This window comes from Camarhynchus parvulus, chromosome 6 (assembly GCF_901933205.1).
Source record: "Camarhynchus parvulus chromosome 6, STF_HiC, whole genome shotgun sequence".
NCBI lineage: Eukaryota > Metazoa > Chordata > Aves > Passeriformes > Thraupidae > Camarhynchus > Camarhynchus parvulus.
In genome coordinates, this window is record NC_044576.1 from 23,493,085 (window position 1) to 23,513,194 (window position 20,110).

The following is a 20,110-nucleotide window of genomic DNA, read 5'->3' on the forward strand; positions in this document are numbered from 1 at the left end:
GCAATGCAGTACTATTGCCATTGCTAATACTGGATGACTTACATGATGCTTTCTTTTCAGTATTATTATTAGGAACAATCCCTGGGAAGATTTTAGTTTCACTAAAAAAAGAAGTAAGATAGATTATAGACAGCTAGGGACAAAAATAATCTGTTCCCATGTGGTTTGTGCTATTTAAAGGGACATAATACCTATTCTTGAAAAGACCAGTTTCAGAAGACAAACAACTGACATCTGTCAGCATAAAGAAATTTGGAAAAATAGACTTAATACCACTTTCCAGAAGCTTTAGCTGTGCCTGAGATGAGCCACAGTACAGCAGCAAGCGGGTGGAAGCATGCCCTGTGCAACAGAGCCCAGCCATCTCTTCTGTCAGAACACAAGCAGGGAGTAGTTTTTCTAACCAATTTTTAGAGGAGGATCTTGGTTTCAAGCCAGGAAGTTGAAGGGTGAACAGAGCAGCACAGGGCTTGGTGCATAGGGAGAGTACTTTGAGCCACGTTCCCACATTTCTGTTCACTGTCCCAGCTACGGTCAGGTGGGAAAAAAGCAATGCCGTCTGTTCAGCCTGAATTCCATTTCCAAATAATGGGCTGAGTTATCTTCTGCTGAAGTATCTGGTGGTTGGACAGAAGCCACTGAGCTAACAACATCTGTGCCTCACAATGAACAACAGTTGGAGGCACCAAGAAACTGGCAGAGAGTGGGAATTTGCCCCAGACAGCACGAGATAAAGCAAGAAAGTCTTATTCCACCTGCATTCCTTCTGCATCCTCCGTGGCCATCTGCTGGGGAGAGCTGTCTGCTGGAACCCAGGGGTGCAACATGGGCTGAGCTGAGCATAGGACTGGAGCTGGAGAATGTGAGCAGACTGAGCAGGGGGACACAGCTGTGAGTACACGGATTTCCCGAATCACTTTTGGTTCAGACATGCCCTGACCCTTATGCAACTGCAGTGAAGCATTGATCTTGTCCTGGTCTACCACCTGAAGATAATTTAAAGATGTCCACAAAGTGGAAAATCCAAAGCCACAGACTCTAAAGTTGGTCTGTGTGGGGTTATATCTTGGTGTTTTGCTCTGGGACCAGCTAAAACTGCAGCAAAAACATTGGCAAAGACAGAAGGACACGTTCAATTAGTGCTGGTGCTGCCCATACAGTTCCTGTCACTAACAATCAGTGGGAAGTCAGTGAGAGATGTCTCAGACACAGCATTCAGAGAGAGATGCTCAGCACATCATCCACTGCTGTCTCATTTATTCCAAACACTTAAAACAAAATGTTGGGGCAACTACAGAGAGAACAAGGCTGAACATAGAAAAATAAACTTGCTTTTCTTGGTCTCTAATATTAATAGGCATATTATGTAATTTTCTTGGCTTACTGATCCAGCAACTCTAGTTACAAGACAAGATGGGATTTCCTTGAGGTCATTCCCCCAAACTGTGTGAGTTGTTATTTTCCTGGCTCACCCACAAACAGAATGGCTTGCTCTTCTGAAATACTAATGTCCAACTGTTGAAAGGTTTTGCCAATCAAAACATTGTGGCCTTACCCCGATTTAATAATCTAAGGCATCAATCTCCCCTTTAGTATTTGTTTGATGTGTCCTGCACCCTGCTGAAATATCCCCTCTAGACCTCCCTGAGCTCAGGCTCTGATTGAAGAGAGATGCCATGCATCAGGCCTGCAGCTTTCTCTCTGAAATGTTTAGCAGGGGATGGTGGTAAAATGTATTTATTTTCATGTATTGAGGAAAGACCATATATTCCAGTCTCTTTTTTTTCCATCACTCAGAGATGGGCCTGAGGCCAAAACGGTGCTGCTAAGCTTGTTTTCTATTTAAAACCTTCATTTTTATTAATAACCCTTTACAGCCTCCACACCAGCACGGCGGGAGTTGCATTTCCGTGTTATGTCATTGTGAACCGTTATGTATTTAATTCCTGTACCCACAAACCCATATGGACATCATTAAACACGTACCATACAGCATTAAAACTCTGTTCCATAAAGTGTGATTTAGTAAAAAAAAAAGAGCTATGAAGTGGGGATTTCTTTTTTTTTTTTTTCCTAAGGTCATGGGAAAATGGAGAAGTAGGGGAGAGAGAAAAGGTTCAGCAGTGCTGCAGGTTAGCTCACAGCTCTCCATGCCTGCAGACTGAAAATCCAGCCTGCTTTGTCCACCACAGAAGATTAATTACCCAGGAACTCCAGGCTGGTGATGATGAATTTCTGTTTGGCAGACCACAGAGACAACTTCTACAAAAATTACAGGTTACAAAACAGCAAAAAACCTTGATTTTATTTCTGCCAAGTTAGTTTTCCATGACTTCTCCTTTTCTTCCCAAGAGATGCTTTAGCAAGGCAAAAGAGCAGGTGTCCCCACATTGCTGAGGGTCAGTTATCAGGGCCACTAACACATATGAGGATGGCACAGGGTCTGGTCCCAGTTTCTGTTACAGCCTCAGGCTGTACTCTATGTAAGCATCTAACCCAGCAATGAGGCAAGTTGTGTACCTTCTGTCATCCCTCTGTTATCTCATATGTGGTATTGGGGATGAAAAGATACGAGGAAGGGAGAAAGTGATAGAAGAAATACATCAGAGAGCAAATAAAACCAATGAACAGAGCACCAGAGGGACAAATAGAAGTAAGTGTTGCAATGCTGGGGGAAACAGCACAGAACATATTGAGAAAGAAGAAAACAATATCCAAGGGATGTGAGGGTAAGGGGAAAAAAAACCAAATCAAAACAGAGATAGCTAAAAATGACGCAAGAAAAGATATGCCAGCATGAGGCAGAGAAGCTGATGCAGTCAGAGATAAAGCAGCCAGGTAAGAAAGCAAAAAGAAAGCAATAGATAAGAACAAAGCACAATGTAAAAATGTCGTGTGAAAGATTTAGGTACATATGTAGAATAGGAGACAATAAGCAAATTGCCTACAGCACACACTAGATACCTTCCAATGACCTAGTCCATTATACTGGAATGAGACCTGCCAAGCCCTGTTTGATGGATGAATTCCCTCTGCTCACACAGAGCAAGTGCTGGCTGAAGTGAACAGACCCCAGTGGAAATGGTATCTGACAGGATGTTTCAGCAAGCACAGCCAAACAAAGGTGCTCCACACAGCCTTGTGCTTATGGCTTTCTCTCAGAGAGGCTGCTTTCCCTTGTGGAGACTCTATTGATGCTTCACTGATTTTACAGCTACAGAACTAAAAGGCTCTCTCAAGGATACAGATGAAGATAGATATCTAATTGCTTTCACGCCCTTTTAGTTGGGTTTTGGAATTTTTAAAATGAAACAGTTGTAAAAATAAATGCATAAAAACAGCATCCAGGGCACACACAAATTATTTGCTATATCAAACCTCTAAAACTATCAGGCCAATTAAACCTTTCTCCTGTTGTGTGATATGTGTTTAAGAGTCTCCATGAGTAGATGTTACCTACCCTCCTCCCTTGTAAGCTGGTGTTTTATTCCGGTTAAAATTGTTGTGTTGGCCCCAAAGCCTGTGTGCACATACTCCATACCTGCCCATCTCCAGGCAAGAAAGAAGAATTAACATGGTATGTAGAGGGGGCTGCTACTGATGAATAAACCTCCTTTGTATCCCAACCCTCTCCAGAATTTTTATGCCCATCAAACAAACATACACATGCATACACACACAAATAACTCTGGGAGCACATGTGCTCCTGTTGAATTCAATACAGTTACTCACTGTGTAGAAAACTACCCACATGCATTAATGTCTGGGGGAGGAGGAGGCTGCTCTGGGGATGAGGCTGACAGCAAGTTTAATGTTATCTAGCTGCATTACTCTCGAGGTGAAATGTTTCTGACATGTGTCTCTGTTGGGCTGTGTCCTACTTCATTCAAAACCAGGAATTTGCTTTGATGTTTTGAAAATAAAGCCTTAAAAGAAGAAACAGACGTGACTGGCAAAACTTTTTCAGGAAACTTGCAAAGGACCACTAGAGCTGTAAGCTGTTAAATGAGTTTATTTTTGTCTGTTTTGGGTAAATCCTCTTTTAAACTGATCATCACATATTCTACTCACACGGTTCTGTGGCATGTGAGTACATCTGAGCTGAATGAATCTGAAGTGGCGATAAGACTGGAGATTTTCTGAGCATATATTCAGATAGACAAAATCATGTCAGAAAGCAACGTTTGTTTGTTAAAGCCCAAACTTCTCTGTTTGCTGATATTAATTCAATCTTCTCTCAAACACTGCTTATCCTGCCAGAGATCAGGATGTATTGGGCAATAAACCAGGGCTCAGTAGTTTATATGCCTGTCCACAAAAACACTAAATATAAACTACTTGTCAGGAATCTGCAAGGACCAAATTATCTGATTTATGAGGATGCCGAATGATTGAGCCAAGACTGTATTAAAAAAAAAAAAGCCTAAAGAGAAAGCAGGCAAAAAAAAGGATGAAAAAAGCATACTAATTACATAAATCACTGGAGACCAGCCTTCCATAAGAAGAGGGGGAAAGGCACTGCTCCTATGATGCCTATTTCATCCCTTGCCTAACAATCCAAAAGCACATAACTTTCAAAGAACTGCATTTTTTCACAGGCTGGAAGCACCACAAAGCATCCTTCATCAGCCTGGCCTTTTGGCTGTTCTCCTTCTCCAAATGCAAATTCTACATCTGGAAAAAGCAGTAATCCTCTCTCCTGCCTGAAAGCCTCCTTTTATCTCCATTCTCCTCAGAACTCCTACTTCTTGCAACTCCTCACTCTGACATACGACTTTATTGAAGTGATTCAAGGCTTTCTGCTCATCTGCTGAATGTCTGCCTCTCATTAAAGCCCAGGCTCACCTTTGGAGCTCTCTCACTGGCCAGCACAGGTCACCCTGTCCTCTCTCTGCCAAGCATCTGTAATACAACCCCCTCCTGAGCACTCAGAGGAGCAGAGCACGGTAACAATGAACATTAACAAAGCTTATTTATCAGGCCTGGCAAGAAAAGCAGCTCGGCCACAAGGCTGCTCCTCCCCCAGGGGATGACACTGATGCATCAGGAGCATCGCTGATGCCACAAGTGCCCGTCCCACAGAGCCCGGCTTTGTGCAGTGAGACAAACAACAAGAGAGCTTTCCACTGACCTCTGCTGCAAGAGTTTACAGCTGAGTGCAGCGTTCCAGCAGCAGCCTGGCTCTTGGCTTCACTGCTAGGTATGTGTAGAGGTGAAGGAACCAAGCCAGATCCACCCTGCAAGGTGCCTCAGAATCCAGGGACTGCAGAGGTTATGTGCAGCTGAAGAACCTTGTCACTGGGACTACAGAAAGTGCTCATTTCTCTTACTCATGTGCCACCCAAATTTATGAGCTGTGTTGCTTAAATGTCCCATCTTGTAGGAAGAAATGTGGAACACTGGCAAGGTGTACCAGTTCCCCCAACAAGAGTAAAAGCTGCCCCAGTTACTACTCATTTTGCATTTGCCCGTACTTGCAGGGGTTGATGACAGCCTTACATCCCACTCTCTGCTCCTGTGTTCTGAGCAGCTGAACCAATTCTCCTCACTTGGGGTAAAAATTCACGGCACCACTGCCAGTGTCACAGTGCTGGGGCTGGGCTTTTTCACAGCAAAACCCTTTCTGCTCCTCCTTTACCTCTCAAATATTCCCAATGCCCCCGCCCAGGGCTGCACCAGGGCTTACCCTTTAATGCATTCATGAGTTCTTTTTCTGCTTGCCAGAGGCTGGCACAGGACAAAGGGGTCATGCAACACGGCTGATGCTGTCCCAGAGCTGCCTGCTGGAAGAGCTGAGGAATTATGTAGGCAGCACCAGACACACCTCAGGACTGCCAGAGGCAGATCAAGTCCCAGCCCAGAGACCTGGGCACCACTGCAGAAGGGGTCACCTGCAAAGCTGCCTGCCAGATGTCTCTGTACATGTTTGTTCACTCCACAGCCATCCTGCTCCTCAGTAGGGCCAATCAAAACTGTTTGATTTCAGGGATTTGGGACCACATTTCAACAGGAACGGAGAGGTTCATTTTTGGTTCAATGTTCTCATAAAAGAAAACTCCTCCTTTAGTCGGATTTAGAAGATAATTGACATCTCCACATAATAGTGTGTTTTGAAATTTTAGCATCCTCAAGAACTATGCAGCTTCCCTAGAAAGAAAAGATGATGTTGGTGAGGATTGTTGGTAAGGATTTCCTTCTAATCCTTAGGAAAAGGACCAGCAATCTATCCAATGGGGAGCAGCAGAGACAGCAGCACTGCTAATTCACTAGTGCACCAGGAGAGCTTCAAGCCTCTGATGAACACTGCTTCTGGCATGAGTCACTCACACCTCACTCCTGGCATGCTTGGATGGGAAAGGAAAAGGTTTATCTTTTAGATATAGTGGCCCAGCTGTTCTAATCCTACAGTTGTTGCCATGGTTGACTTCTCATACAGCAAAATATACTTTTTTGGTCCCCACCATTCAACATTTTATTCTTCTTTTATATTTTCAAGTACTAGCTATCTCAGGTTACTGGTGATTTTTTGTGGTGGTTCCCAAACGAGCCTGAACTGCTCTGATTTTTCAAACCCACAGACTGTAATTGAAAGCAAATGTAATCAGACATACACAATGTTCTGAGGCTCACCACAGTGCACTGCAGTCAGCATTACTGGAGTGGCTGTTAAAACTCCTTGGAGCTGGGAAGAAATACAGCTTGCAAGAATGCAGCAAATAACCAGCATTTATTAGATTATACTAAAGTATTGCAAAGCCACAGTCAATCCTCTCCTCACTATATATCTAATGTCTGTTTAAATGAACATCTTCCTGAACTTAGGCCAATTGTTTTAAGAGATCAATATGGAAACAATGGAAACAAGGAAAGAATTCTACTTCTAACACAGCAAATTCTGCAATCCTTACATCACTGTCAATCTCATATTGTCCATTACTGTCTGCAGGGTCATTCCAATCAAACTCTGCATAACTGAAAAAAGAAAGAGGCCCAAAAACAAAGGGCATCTTTGAACCCAGACACACAGCTCTAGCTGGAGATAAGCAGTAGCAAATCCCTTCCATAAAACTCCCCAACAAGATGCAAGCATTAAAAGAGAGGGTGGTGGTGTGATGGGGCAGGGGGAGGGGGGTGGTTAATTGAATTCCCACTGCCTCTTGAGTCTGCACTTAAAAGCAGGTCTAGGGTTATCTGTGAAATTTCAATTAAATCAAAAGCTTTGATAACATGATAAGTCATTCCAGAGTTTGGAGTCAAAACACGTTGTTATTTGATCCTCTGCTTGTGTTTCTGGGAACAGCACGCATGAAAGACAGTCAGCAGCAGAGCAGTCAGGAAGATGGAAAGGGTGGAAATGAATCTACTAATAGATCACTGTGTCTCCTTCAGCCAGAGCCACTTGAGGTCTGGTATTTTTTTATATACACAGAGTTCTAAAGGTACCCCATTTCTCATGAGACAGAAGACAAAAGAGCACCTTGGACATGAGCAGCACTCCAGGGGATGGCTCCCTACTGCCACAAAAGTTGGGCTTTTTTCCCAGGCTTGCTGTAAACAAGATTTTTACCTGCAACAGCACTGGGAGCTGACTGCAAATCTCTGTGACAGACACCAAACACTGAGCCCTGTGTATGTATATGGAATGAATTTCTAGCACAAACTCTTTTGTGGCCTGAGATGAACAGGTAAAGACAGGTACACTGAAAAATAATAATATGATTCAACCAAGCCAGAACCAAAACCCAGCTCTCATCTCAACAAAATGCAGGAGAGACAGCAGCTCTCCAGAGAGACATGACTTGCTTTACCTGTTGTTCAGCACCCTTTGATTGCTAAGGCTTCCTCCCCTCTCTTCAGAGGCAAGTGCTGGATGAAAAGGGCAGTGCCAGAGACTCTCAAAGTCCTGTTTACTGAGGAACATCACCTCTGCTTACCAGTGTTTAGACAGCAATGCTTCACCTTAAATAAATGTGAGATTTCAACTCCACCTGGCCTGTGATGGTCAACAGCATTGAAGTACATTGTAAGAAACACCTTCCCTTGTCACATATAGTACAGCCTGATAAAATCCTGTCAGATGTAATGGGATGCCTTACCTTGTCCCCAAACAGTTCAAAATCACACACAGAGGGTCACATTAGGCATGTGTACATGAGACTTTTATAAGCAGTGAGGCTACTGATCCTCAACAGTGCTAAAAACAAAGGGACTCCTCCAGACAAGCAATGCCACAATTACACAGCAATCGACAACAGAGAGAGCAGACCGCTGAAAAATCCCATCTGAGCCCAGGCACCACTGGGGGATAACTTATCACCCCATTAAGCATGTCTGTCCCTAGAACCCTCCTCTTCAGAGTGAAAGATCTTCATTAAACAAGAGTGTGACCATATTATAGACACAGCCACGACAGAAAACTCCACCCCAGCTCCTCCTGCCTGGCAGGTGATGAGTCAATGGTGACAGTGTGCAATTAACCTGCCAGCAGGGGCTCACCAGAGCAAGAAACCCAGATAAAAAAGGGAAGTCCCTGGCCCTCATCCTCTCCTCGGTTCCAGGCTTATCCACAAAGAAGATGAGGACCAGACACTTCTCTTCTGTATGGAGATAAAATCTCTTTTGTGTCTATCAGCATGGGCAGTTCAACCCTGTGGGCTGCAAACCAAGCATCACCTGCCTTTAAACAGAGAACTCCAGGAGATCCTGTGGCATTGAGCCAAACCTCTCTAGAAATGAGTGCTCAAGGATAACTGGAACCTCAAATCCTTAACAACAAACTTGATAATCTCTGAATCCAGTTATTTTGGTTCTGATCCAATACTGCCTCATTAGGCCAGGGTTCCCCCACTGCCATAAACAAATAAATTTACTCCTTTGACTTCCTAACTGGTTTTGCATCTAGGAGCACCAGCAGAACAAGCTTTCCTGACAGATTTTGGAAGTAATGTTTCTTCCAACATTGAGTGATGATTTTTTAAAACAAATTATTTTTGTAACTGATCATTTCTAAAACTGTATTATGGAAAGAATGGGGTTTCCTTACCAGAATCAAATCCTCTTAGCAAATCTCTGAAACCTAAACTCTGCAATCATTCTGCAGGTAGAGCCAGGAGATGTAAGGAGCCTTTCCAACACCACAAAATAAATCAATGAGACAGTAAGGAGCAAATTTCCCAGTGCCCTGCATTAACCACTCAGCTTCTCCAGAAAGAAGAAATTTTATGGTTCAAGTTAAACAGTAAGCAAACTATTACTTTCTAATCTACAAAATAGGCACTGGCAAATCATCAGCAGTGATTGCTCCTTTAGGATATGAGTAAAATTACTGGACAGGAAGAAAGATCTTGAGCCAACATGTTTGGCATTTAGTTTTTCTAAAGGCAACATCTCTGCATTTCAAAACACTTGAGTCACTACTCTTCTACAGTGAAAGAAATTTTTTTTTATTTTGTGCTCATAAACAGTGAAATTTAACTAGCACTGACACTCTCATGTGTTTCACCCCAGCAAGGCAGTGTCCAGTGCCACTGCTGAAGCTGCTGGGTGTTGGCAGAGCTCTAATCTCATTCTCATACTGATGAATTTCAAGTAAGTCTGTTTATTCTTAATCCATCCTGTGCCCATGACAGCATCCCACTTTTAAACCCTGCAGCTTGCTTATAACCAATCCAGGCAAAAGCTATTTCTGTACACTTGGCTGCCAGTGCTGAGTGTCAGTACATTAAACTGTCTTTGCTCCTCTCAGCTCTGTGTCCTTTCACAGTCAGGCCTAAAAGCATGAGCCAACCCAAATGTGATACCCAAGGCAAGGGATAAAAGCTCATGTTCCTCCAGCTGCCATTTTCTATAGGTTTTTTTTTCTGGCTGCTGAACATATTTCATTTAATATGCTTTCAGTTTTCCCTCAGGTTTATTGTTTTGTATTCATCTACGTGTAATTTCTTTTTTCATTTTCTGAAAGAGTAGCAAAAAAAATTTCAATCTTTTCTCAGGAAGGCTGAGTTATTTGCTGGTATCACCAATGCTGCAGCCAGTAGCAAATTTCAATACCCTCCATTTGATATTCCAGTCCAAATCAGTTTATATGCTACAAAAAAAAGGGAAAGCCCCATGTGAAACTAAAGAAGAAAACAAGTAATGAATCTGTTATTTCCTTTTTTCCATTCCTGCATTGGCTTAGTTTATTTAAGATAACAATCTCCAAGCCTTGCAGAGATCAGGAGCACTGATGAAAGGCAGCACACCCAGGGGGAACCACAGCCTCACCTGACCATGGCCCAGGGACTGAGCTCCTGCTCTTGGGGTCACCACTGGGGATTGGCCACACTTGCCCCTCTGTTCCTGGGCTGCCTGACCTCTCAGCCACAGACTGTGACAGTCCATGCTGGGAGCAGGACACTGCAAAGCACTTCTGAGAGCTAATAGCCAAAGAGACATTTTTTTCCACAAATTTAGGTGCTGAGGCCCAATATTACTAATAAATACAGCCCTAAACCAAGCATATTTCAGAGAATAAACACAGGTGCTCTGCTACACTGGAGATGCTCAAAGAGCTGTGTGGGTTTTTTTTAATTCCCAGTGAAATCAGTGAGAGCTGGGTGACCAATTAGGAGTGGCCAAGCAAGACTCTTGGCAATAACAGCCCTAATGCATTATTGCATCCTTAGCTACCTAAACCTCAGTGAATAAAGAATTCTTTGAGAATATTACATTTTTCTTCCCTTCAAGACAATGGGTTTTAACTGCCTTATCCTGTCACAATCTTTAATCAGAACTTTTTCCACTCTGTGTTTCATAATTTACTTCCCAGGTGAAAAAAAATCAAAGAAAAATAAAACCTCTATCTCTTCTGATTTTGCATTTCTTAGGGAAATCAATTCCCATTCTGCCTCTCTCAAGTGGAACAGATTTCCCAAATAAAATGTGTGCATTGAGCAGTCACAGTAACAGTGCCAAGTTCAGACTCTAACGCCAATTGTCATCAACTGGTGCTGAGCACATTCCTAAATGATGTGGAAATTATCTGTGTTGCAAGTCCTGTAAGAAAGAACAATCACAAAAAAAGAATGCCAGCTTTCCTCACAGCACATCTGCTCAGAGACTCAGCTGTCCAATGTATGGGGAAACACAATTCAAAAGTCATACAATGTAAGTGAAATACAAGCAATGAAATATAAGGGACGAAATGTAAGAGAAAATATTTTCATAGTATCAAACAAATCAGAATAAACACAGATATTTCACACATGAAAAGTTTTCCTCCTCTACCAATAGGTAATTGAATTGTTATTACAGAGCAGGTCTGGGAAACAGAAATAATTGTATATAGACACAGTCATGCTTATGGATAGAAAAGAGTGTATTAGGGAGCTGTGCTTTAACACCAATATGCTCATAAACTAAAGCAGCTTCCTTTACATGGTCCCTCCATTACCCTGGCTATTTCTGGTCAGCATCCTTATCAGGAATTTGTAATACATAAAGAAAAACATGAGAATCCAGCTTCCAGCCATTTTACAGTGGCTGCCTGGCATCAGAGCATCCGAGTGTTACACCAATATTTATTTGACAGAGATATGATCAGTAAAGCTCCTGGCTACAGACCACAATAGAGCATTTCTGTTCTTTAGTAAAGGCACCTTCAGCATTAACTGCATCTTGTGCATGAACCCTCATAATATGTCATATACCTCTAAGTTCCCTAGCTTTTCTGGATTTCCATATTATTTGAAAATTGTCTTATCATTCTCGCTGGAAAATTATTCTCAGATTCTGAACGCTGCTTAAAATTCAGCTGATAATATTATTAGTGGTGTTTTAAACAGAAATCTTGTGTGAGACTGCATGCATTTCTATAGAGGGAAGTATTGGAGAACTGAATTCTTGGCTCTTGATCTGCTCTTTAGACTGGATCTAGACACAAAGAAAAAACAAACTCTCACAAGAGTGGTCTGGCTGTGATACTTTGAAACTCACTGCAAAAAAGCCCGAAGACCAGTAAACCATATGCAATGTCTAATTGATTAATCCTACTTTTTGGGTATTTCTGTTATTTCTAGTAAAAAAGAATCATTAAAAAAATTGGCTTCTGAGATTTTGTTTGTTGACTGTGAGCCCTGGCCTGACCTCAGCCTTGAATTTAAATCCCCAGCAGAAATCTGAAATTAATCTACCTCTGGTTTAGTTATCAGTAATTATAATTATTAACAGAAGTATCCACTAAATGAATGGATTTTTAGTGACATTAGAACAAAGGATAAATAAAAACACACTTCCTTCTTACCTCACAGTGTCTTTTCCTATGGCTGTGCAGGATCTGGCCCTTACACAGGCATGGTAAAGGACACAAGCCCAGCCATGTGCCTACAGACAGAGACATTTGCCCAAACACTGAAATGTCACATATTGGAAACAGAAGCAGCTGAGAACTGCTCCTCCTGTAGCAGGGCTGATGGTTTGAAGCTTGCTTTCCCTGCAGCTAACCCAGGGGATGGAGTGAGAGCAGACAGCTGCCCTGGGAACACTGTCACTGTCACTCCCAGCCCTGCCTGGCACATCACTGCTCCTTTGGCCCCCCAGCTCCCTTGCAAAGCCATGCTTTCACCATGTGGAACACCTGAACAGCTCCCAGACCATTCCACACGGGAATTTAGTGTCCTCCAATGGTCTCTCCCGTGCCACATGAAGGAAACCTGCTGTTGGCAGCTACCTGGCCTGGAGCTATCTCCACCAGCAGGAGCAGGCTCAGAGGAGACTGTCAGCCAGTACCAATGCTGAGATTTCTTGAGACATCTCTCCAGCTCTCTGCCTGTGAGCTGCTGTACCCAGGAGAGATTTAATGGGCTGGAAGAAATACCTTCTGCCTATTGTCACAGGACTTGAAAGCCTGGACTATCACCAAAACAGGAAACAGAAAACCTAAGCTGTGAATTCAAGTGAACAGACTGGCCAGATTCTGAGAGATTGGGCAAGGCCAGCTTTTACTGCAGCTTTTACTGCAGCTGGGCTGTGAGCTGCTCAGCACTGCAGGCACTCAGCACAGCAGCAGTAGGAAATGACTCTGCAGGGAGCAGCCAGCCAAACATGGCACAACCTGGACAGGAGCCACAGAGAAGCAGGGAGGAGGCAAGGGCAGGGCAGATGAAGGGCTGTAAGGAAGAAGCCAGCAACACATTTGTAAAAGTGCCTAAGGAGCTGCAGGGGAGTTTTGGTGTCTTTCAGGACAATAGGAACAGAAGTGAAGAGCTCAGCTTTGCAGCTGAATTAATGCAGTGCTACATGGATTAGTGCACCATTGCAAGCCATGGCTCAGCAATTAAAGGCATGGATACCTCTCTGCACATCCCAGCTGCAAGCTAAACTAGACATTTTTGTGTCTCCTCCCTCAAAGTTTAAACTCCCATGTATTTCTGTCTGGAAGCACAGGTTTAGTCACTGACACTCAACTCAATGGACTCGCTGGGCTCAACAACCCAAATGCCCATGGGATTAAGGTTACACTCCTCAAAATTAGTTAGTTAATTAAACCTTAGGTCAGGCTTTGTCTTTTGAGGCCAAGCTGCTGCATAAAAACTGAGCAGGTCAACATGAAACTAAAGATCATCTCATTGTGCACAGAGAGGAGACATGCAGGCAGCACAAGCAATTCTGTTCTCTGCCCCTTGGTGGCCGAGTCACTTGCTTATTGTTCTTTAACCCAGCAAGCTGAATGCCAATGTCTGTGCTGACAGAGCAACATACAAACCACCTCTGTGCTGAGGGCTAAAAGAAGCAGCTGAAGAAATAGATAACATAATTAGGATAGTCTAGATGATGCCTCCAGGCTACAGCCCTACCTCCAGTGAGAGGAATGATGAACCATGAGGTCTGGGGAAGACTGAATTCACAGGGCTTGGGCACCTGGCTCACTGCTTCTGGAGGGGCTTGGCAGAGTAAGAAAACAAGGGAATACACTGGGATTTCTCTGGAATCATGCTCCTTCCTGCAGTGCCTGCTGAGGTTCAGAATCACCCTGGAGGTGTCCTTCCCCCAGACCCTACACAGTGGTCCAGTGAGCCTCAGATCTCCTCCCTTCCCCCTCAGTTCACAGAAGAAAAACACTAAGATGTTTCCGTTGGCTTTTACATCATCTTTTTGTAGGGACTAATCTTCAGTTTCAACAATACATCTTTTGTGAAGCACTCCCAGCAGAAACCTTAGACACCTTCCCTAAGATCTGTTTGCTTACAGAAGACGAGGTAGGATTTGTTTAAACCCAGCTAGATTAATGTCTTGCAGACATTAGTGAAGTGAGATTTAATCAGGTTATTGCTCTACATTTTCCAGGGAAATAAATCACACTTATTACTAGGTTGGAATAGGATGCAAGGCTTGGGCTGAGAACATTTAGTCTTTTTTGTTTTTCCAGAGGGGAGTGAAGGGATAACTTGAAAATTCCTGCAAGGCTGTCAAACAGGCCTCTACAACTGTGAGTAGGGACAAGGGATGCAAGCCATAATGGTTAGTGTACATCTGGGGGTGGGCCTGGGTCCCAGGCCCCTGCCTTGCAGAGGTGCTGTAGGGTCTGCATCAGTACAGAAAGCAGACAGGAGTTTCAAGCAGACTCATAACCTCCATTTGAGATCCTCCATGTAAACTCTTCCATAACTCTTAGGACCTAACTCCTCTTCTGGGTGTCTGTTTCTGCCTGGCACATGGGGATGTGTCTGCATTGCAAATGGGGTGTTGTGGGATCAAGCAACCTTTGCAAACCTACTTGCAGACCCTAAATGAAACTGGGATAATCAGCAGGTCTCAGAGTATAACAGGCTTATTTTGTTGCAATGTTTTCTAAGTTTGCAATATGCGTTTAACAATGAACAAGCAACTATATTTATTCTCACCAGACATTTTCCTAAAACAAGGCTAGATAGGAAATAAAAAAGCAGCTCTTCATCCAGACTTTTGATTTAAAACTGCTCTTTCCTTCATTCATGAAACAAAAAAGGACTTTGCTCTCAGCGATGCTAGTAGTGCTTTCTTTGTACACATGTTAACACATCTCCTTGTACAAACCCGTGCATATGCAAGGAACAAAGTCTGGGAAATCAAATTGCAAAGGTCCTCCTCTCTTTTTCACCAGCATGGGAGCAGACAGCTGGAGCCAATACAAATCTTTCCAATAACTACAGGTTTGCACGTACTGAAGTGCCCAAAACCCATAAGCTTTGCATCCATTTCCCCTTATCCAGCGGGTGTGCAAACATGAGAGAAAGCAAATTACGGTAACACTGCCTGCAATCAGGTTTCAAATCATGCAACAAAGCAGCACAAAACACAATGGGACCAAGTCAAAATCTTATTGCATAGTACAATAAAATATATCCTGTTTGGGATGAAAGAGAAAAGGAAATACCAGGCAAGGGAGCACTGTTGCTTGTAAATACCCTCCTGCCAATGCTTTCCCTGGATAAATGAGTCCTATGGACCCTGAGTGCATCAGCATGAATCAGCCTGTCTGCTCCAAGGTAAAGGCTACAATTCTGTCTTGTGTTTAATGGGAGCTCTTTCCCTCCTCCTTTCCTTGGCTTCCTGCTCAGAAAGAATAGACTCTCCAGAGACAATTTTGGATCTGGACCACAATGTTGCTCCCTACCGATAGCTAAGTATCTCTGGGCAGGAGTACATTTAAAGAAGCAGCTGGTAATTATGAGCCAAGTGCTTACTGGCAGGATTTCCCCCTGCTACTGAGCCAATGCTTTTTGGGAACTAAATGACTCCTTGGTGATAACTATCAGGTGACACCTACAAACCAGGGGAGGTTTCCTCATTAGAACCATGAGCAAGAAACAATGCAAAGGTGGGTGGAGAATGGCTGAAAATTGTGTCTGAGGGCTGCTTGACTTCCCTGTCCTCCACTCACCCAAAGTGGTTGTGTGTAACTGCTGGGCATTTTCTAGGTAGTAATGAAAGCTACAAAATCTGTTCCCACGTCTACAGCAGTAATGAAAACAAATGACCTTTTCCTTCCAGCTAATCAAAATGTACCAAGCAGCACTGGAAAACCATCACCACACTTACTCTTTTGGAGGGTTAAGGTCTTCTGGGCGAGCCTCGAAGAACCTGAAGACTTCATCACACTGTGAAATATGGGGAGGAAGCCGAACCAGTGCCTGCAAATCAAAACAGAGAGTGAGAAGCACTTAGACATAAGCCAAGTTTGAAACATGGCATCAAACAGCTAAACTGCCAAGCACAAGGAGGCAAAACAGTCCTGGCAGGGGGAAAGGAATACTGAAGACCAGCAGCACACCTGGCTACTAACCTGAGAAGAAAGGAAACAACAAGCCCTGGCTGCAAATGTCAGGTAGGAAGCAATGAATCCAGACAAGCAACAGCTCTTAGAATTAGCCAATGTAATTTATTTTGCCACGTGCTCAAGAGCAGAGTTTGGTCCATAAGTGCAAAACCATGACACTGCATAGATAAGTGCTCTGTGGCTGGGACAGTCTGTGATATGGGCTTGCACAGCACCTCAGACACTCAGGTTAGGGCTTACAGATCTTATGTCAATGCACACAAATTCAACATCCACTCAGACAACAGATTAATGCGCTCATAAAGCCTTCCATGAAGCACTGTCCACACAAAAAGCAGAGTTTGCTAAAAAAAACCCATAATCAAACCAAACCAAACAACAATTTCCTCCTAAATTAACAGGAAAGGAAGTTTGATTAAGTGTCTGAAAAAAACAAATCAAACCCAACCAAAACACAGAGAGGCTTTTTCTGAATGAAGAAGGTTGCACAGCACATCCTGGCTAGCAGTGTCTGTGCACTCTCCTTGGCAGAGGGACATGGCACTTGTCACATACAGCAATAGCTAAGTACAGTCTGGGCATCAACCACATTATGTTGAAGTGTACTGGAAAGCAAGACCTAAAATAAGACAAGCACACAAGGCAGAAACATGCTATGAATTTGCTGTTCACAATCTAGAGCTTTATGGTGCCAAAAGAAGTTAAAGAACTGTCTCCAGCCCACAGAGATGGGGCAGCAGCTCAGCGACATGACTGTGAGACTGCCTCCAGAAATGACAAGCAGGAGAGGAAAAGAGGCTGGACTTCACCTCCTCCTGCGCTAAGTTATGCTGAAAATAGGCCACAGGTTAAATATAGACCAAGCTTCTTAGAGTTGCTGTAAACCTGTTTGACAAAATGAGATTGTCTGGCTCTTCTCCTAGTTGAAAGTAGGACAAACAATCTTGAAAGACGGATGAAAAATGGCACCAGAACTAAATGAAGATGCATTAGGTGAACAGGTTATATTAACCATGAGACATCTGACTGATCTTGGTCAGACACGCCAGAAGGTCCAACCAGAGCACAAAGACAGGACAGGGCAGTTGGTTACCATCACAGCTGTTTTTAACCAGGCTTTAGAAGTGGCCAGATTTGTTTCCAAGACCACATTTGCTTGGGGATGTGAAGGAAAAGAGTTGGAAAAAGCCTGCTATGAAATTGTAGTCTCCAGTATTAGATGATCGGGTCTTGTTTTGAGGTGTTCATAAATTCAAAGTCAAATGCTTCCACACTTCAGCTCTCCTCTCCTTTGTGAAGGGATGTTATAAGAACATTAGGAAAATCCATTTGGTATCACTAGGCCTGTGAAAAATGAGGCTCTGGCCTTTGGTCATGGGGAATTGCACTACAGAGCTGAAAAAGATGCCTTGCAAAGGAAGCAGCATCAGATGCAGAAGCTGGGCAAGAGCTTGGTGGGTCCAAGTGCCAGGGTAAGCACCACTGGCTGCTGCACTAAGGCAGGATGAAACTGAACAGCTGGAAAGCTCAAGCACTTTTACAGGAACAAAGGATGCCCTGGTCTCCACCTCTGTTTGTTCAAACTTGTCTAAAAGTGTAACAAAGGTGTGAGCTCAGCCTTTTTTGCTACTGTACATAAATACATGCGTCCAGCTGGCAAACCAGGAATAACACTGGGAAGTCGGGAAGTGCCCAGGAATAGTAATGATCACAGCATGTTGAAAGAGCCATGCCTCACCAGCACGGGCTAACAAGAACATAAACAACATTTATTCATCTGTACCCCAAGCAAGAGACAGCAAAGCAATGCTGTCTAACCAACAGTGGATGGAGCTGATATTTAGCACTGGCTCTACTCCTCACACCCTTTTTGGTTAGGGCAGGTTACTTAACCGCTTTTCATCAAATTCAGCTGGGATATATCTTCAGTTACTCCCTTACAATGCTGAGCAATAACACTTACCTAATCTGCAGAAAGGTTAGGAGGCTCAGATATTCAATATCTACAGTGTGTTTTGAAATCCCAAAGGGCTTAATCTTGCACAGGCAATGGGGCAGGAGCAAGCAGTGCAAACGATACCTATCATTACTAGAGAAACACAAATACCCAAGTCACACCCAGCACGGGGGTCTCGGGCATCAGACGCCTTCCCAAAGAGTCCCCACTTCCCTGCAGGTCACAGGTGCTCACCCTTCCCAAGAACCAGGCTCCAGATGTCAATACTGAGCTGGAGCACAGAGTGGGTTTTGGGAATGCAAAGCTGCTGTGGAGATTTTTGTTTCTAAATGGAGGGAAGCTTTGGGAAATCTGAACCCCCTGAATCAGTGTTTGGCTGCCTGGAAAGCCCCAGAAGCACTGTGGTCCTGATGAGCTGAAGGGGGATGACTGAAAAGCACCTCTCTGACTCCAGGCTTTTACAGGGAGTGGATAAAAATCAGCCAGTCATTTCCACACCCAGCCATCCACCTTCCCACCCTGGGGCAGGGCTGGCTCTTCTGCTTCTGAATCATCTCCCTGTGCTGCAATTTCCAGCCTTGTGCACAGAGATGGACTGTAATCCAGCCCATAGTAACTTGCATTGCATGCTTTCTGGGAAGCTCAGGTGTAAAGAACCAATCAATTTTTACTTTTTTTTTTTTAAGGAACAAAACCCAAAGAAATGGTAAGAAACTCTAAGAAGTGGTCAAAAAAAGTGCAACCAAGGGTATTAACCAATCAGGACCCTTCTATTAAATTTTGAATAGCAGCAGGGAGCGGTGACACTGTTTAGCGAGACAAGTGTCTCTTCAGCAAATATACAACATTCACATGAACGAGTCAAAGCCAACAGGATCCTAGTGAGCAAACAAAAAGTGCACTGAGGAGATCAGGGACACCACTGTCACTCTGCAAGGGGAAAATGCAAGCTTCTGGCATTTCCAGCAAGAGAGTTCCAGGGCAGAGCTGCAACAGCCTGAAGGAAAGACTGCAGGGTCAAGGGAAGAAGTGTAAAGACAAAGAGGAACACAAAGGAGAGAAAGGACAGGGAAGTGACATTCTTCTGGGGATATGGAAAACAGAGGTAAACACACACAGCTACAAACAGCAAGCATCCAGGAACTTGCACAGGAAAGGCAACAGATAAAAAGAGCCAGCAAGCAGAACTCAGCCTTGCACAAGCATCGAGAACTATCAGTAACAGCAAGTTTCCTTGCTTGGCATGCACAGGACGTGCACTGCTCAGCCCTCACACATCCCTCAGGAGATAGATAGCCTTTCATGTGTCCTTCCAGCCTGTAATCATGTCTGGCTCTATAGTACAGCTTACAGCCTCGCAGAGCAGGTGACTCAAAAGGCTATTGAAAAGCTGCAACATTAGGCAGGGTGTGAGCAGGGTGCGCTGGGGATGGCCAGCTACTCTCAGAGCCCCAGCCCACCTGTGGAAAGCTGCTGTGTGCCACACACAGCAATCAAAACCAGTGGAGCACCAAGTGCAGGCAGGGGTTCACTGCTTGAGGTTACATGAACTGGAAACTCCCTGGGACTGTATGACAGCTCAAAGGCTTCATGGAATACATGGTATAAAACCCTGCAGGCACGCCTAATGACGCCTTGAGTGCTGTGGGTTGCATTTTTGCAAATACATTTACAAAAAGCTGATGCAGAGTTGTGTATATGCAGAGATGCACAGCACGCATGTGTGTATATGCAGAGAATGGTTTTCACCCCACTGAACTTCATGTGTCTTACATGGGAGACTGGTCACACTGGTCTACCAACCTGCATCATTGCTAGAGAAAGAGCAGCATCTTCAGAGGGTGCTTTGTCTACCC

General features: G+C 43.9%; 1 protein-coding gene across 4 annotated transcripts in view; it reads right to left on the bottom strand.

Moving 5' to 3' along the window:
* Positions 1-20,110, bottom strand: part of SH3PXD2A (SH3 and PX domains 2A) — a 235,230-nt gene that overhangs the window by 111,827 nt on the left and 103,293 nt on the right. For all 4 annotated transcript variants that reach the window (XM_030951063.1, XM_030951064.1, XM_030951062.1 and 1 more), the window contains exon 5: positions 16,060-16,151. In XM_030951063.1, coding sequence (XP_030806923.1) covers positions 16,060-16,151 — 92 coding nt within the window. The remainder of the gene's footprint in view (positions 1-16,059; positions 16,152-20,110) is intronic.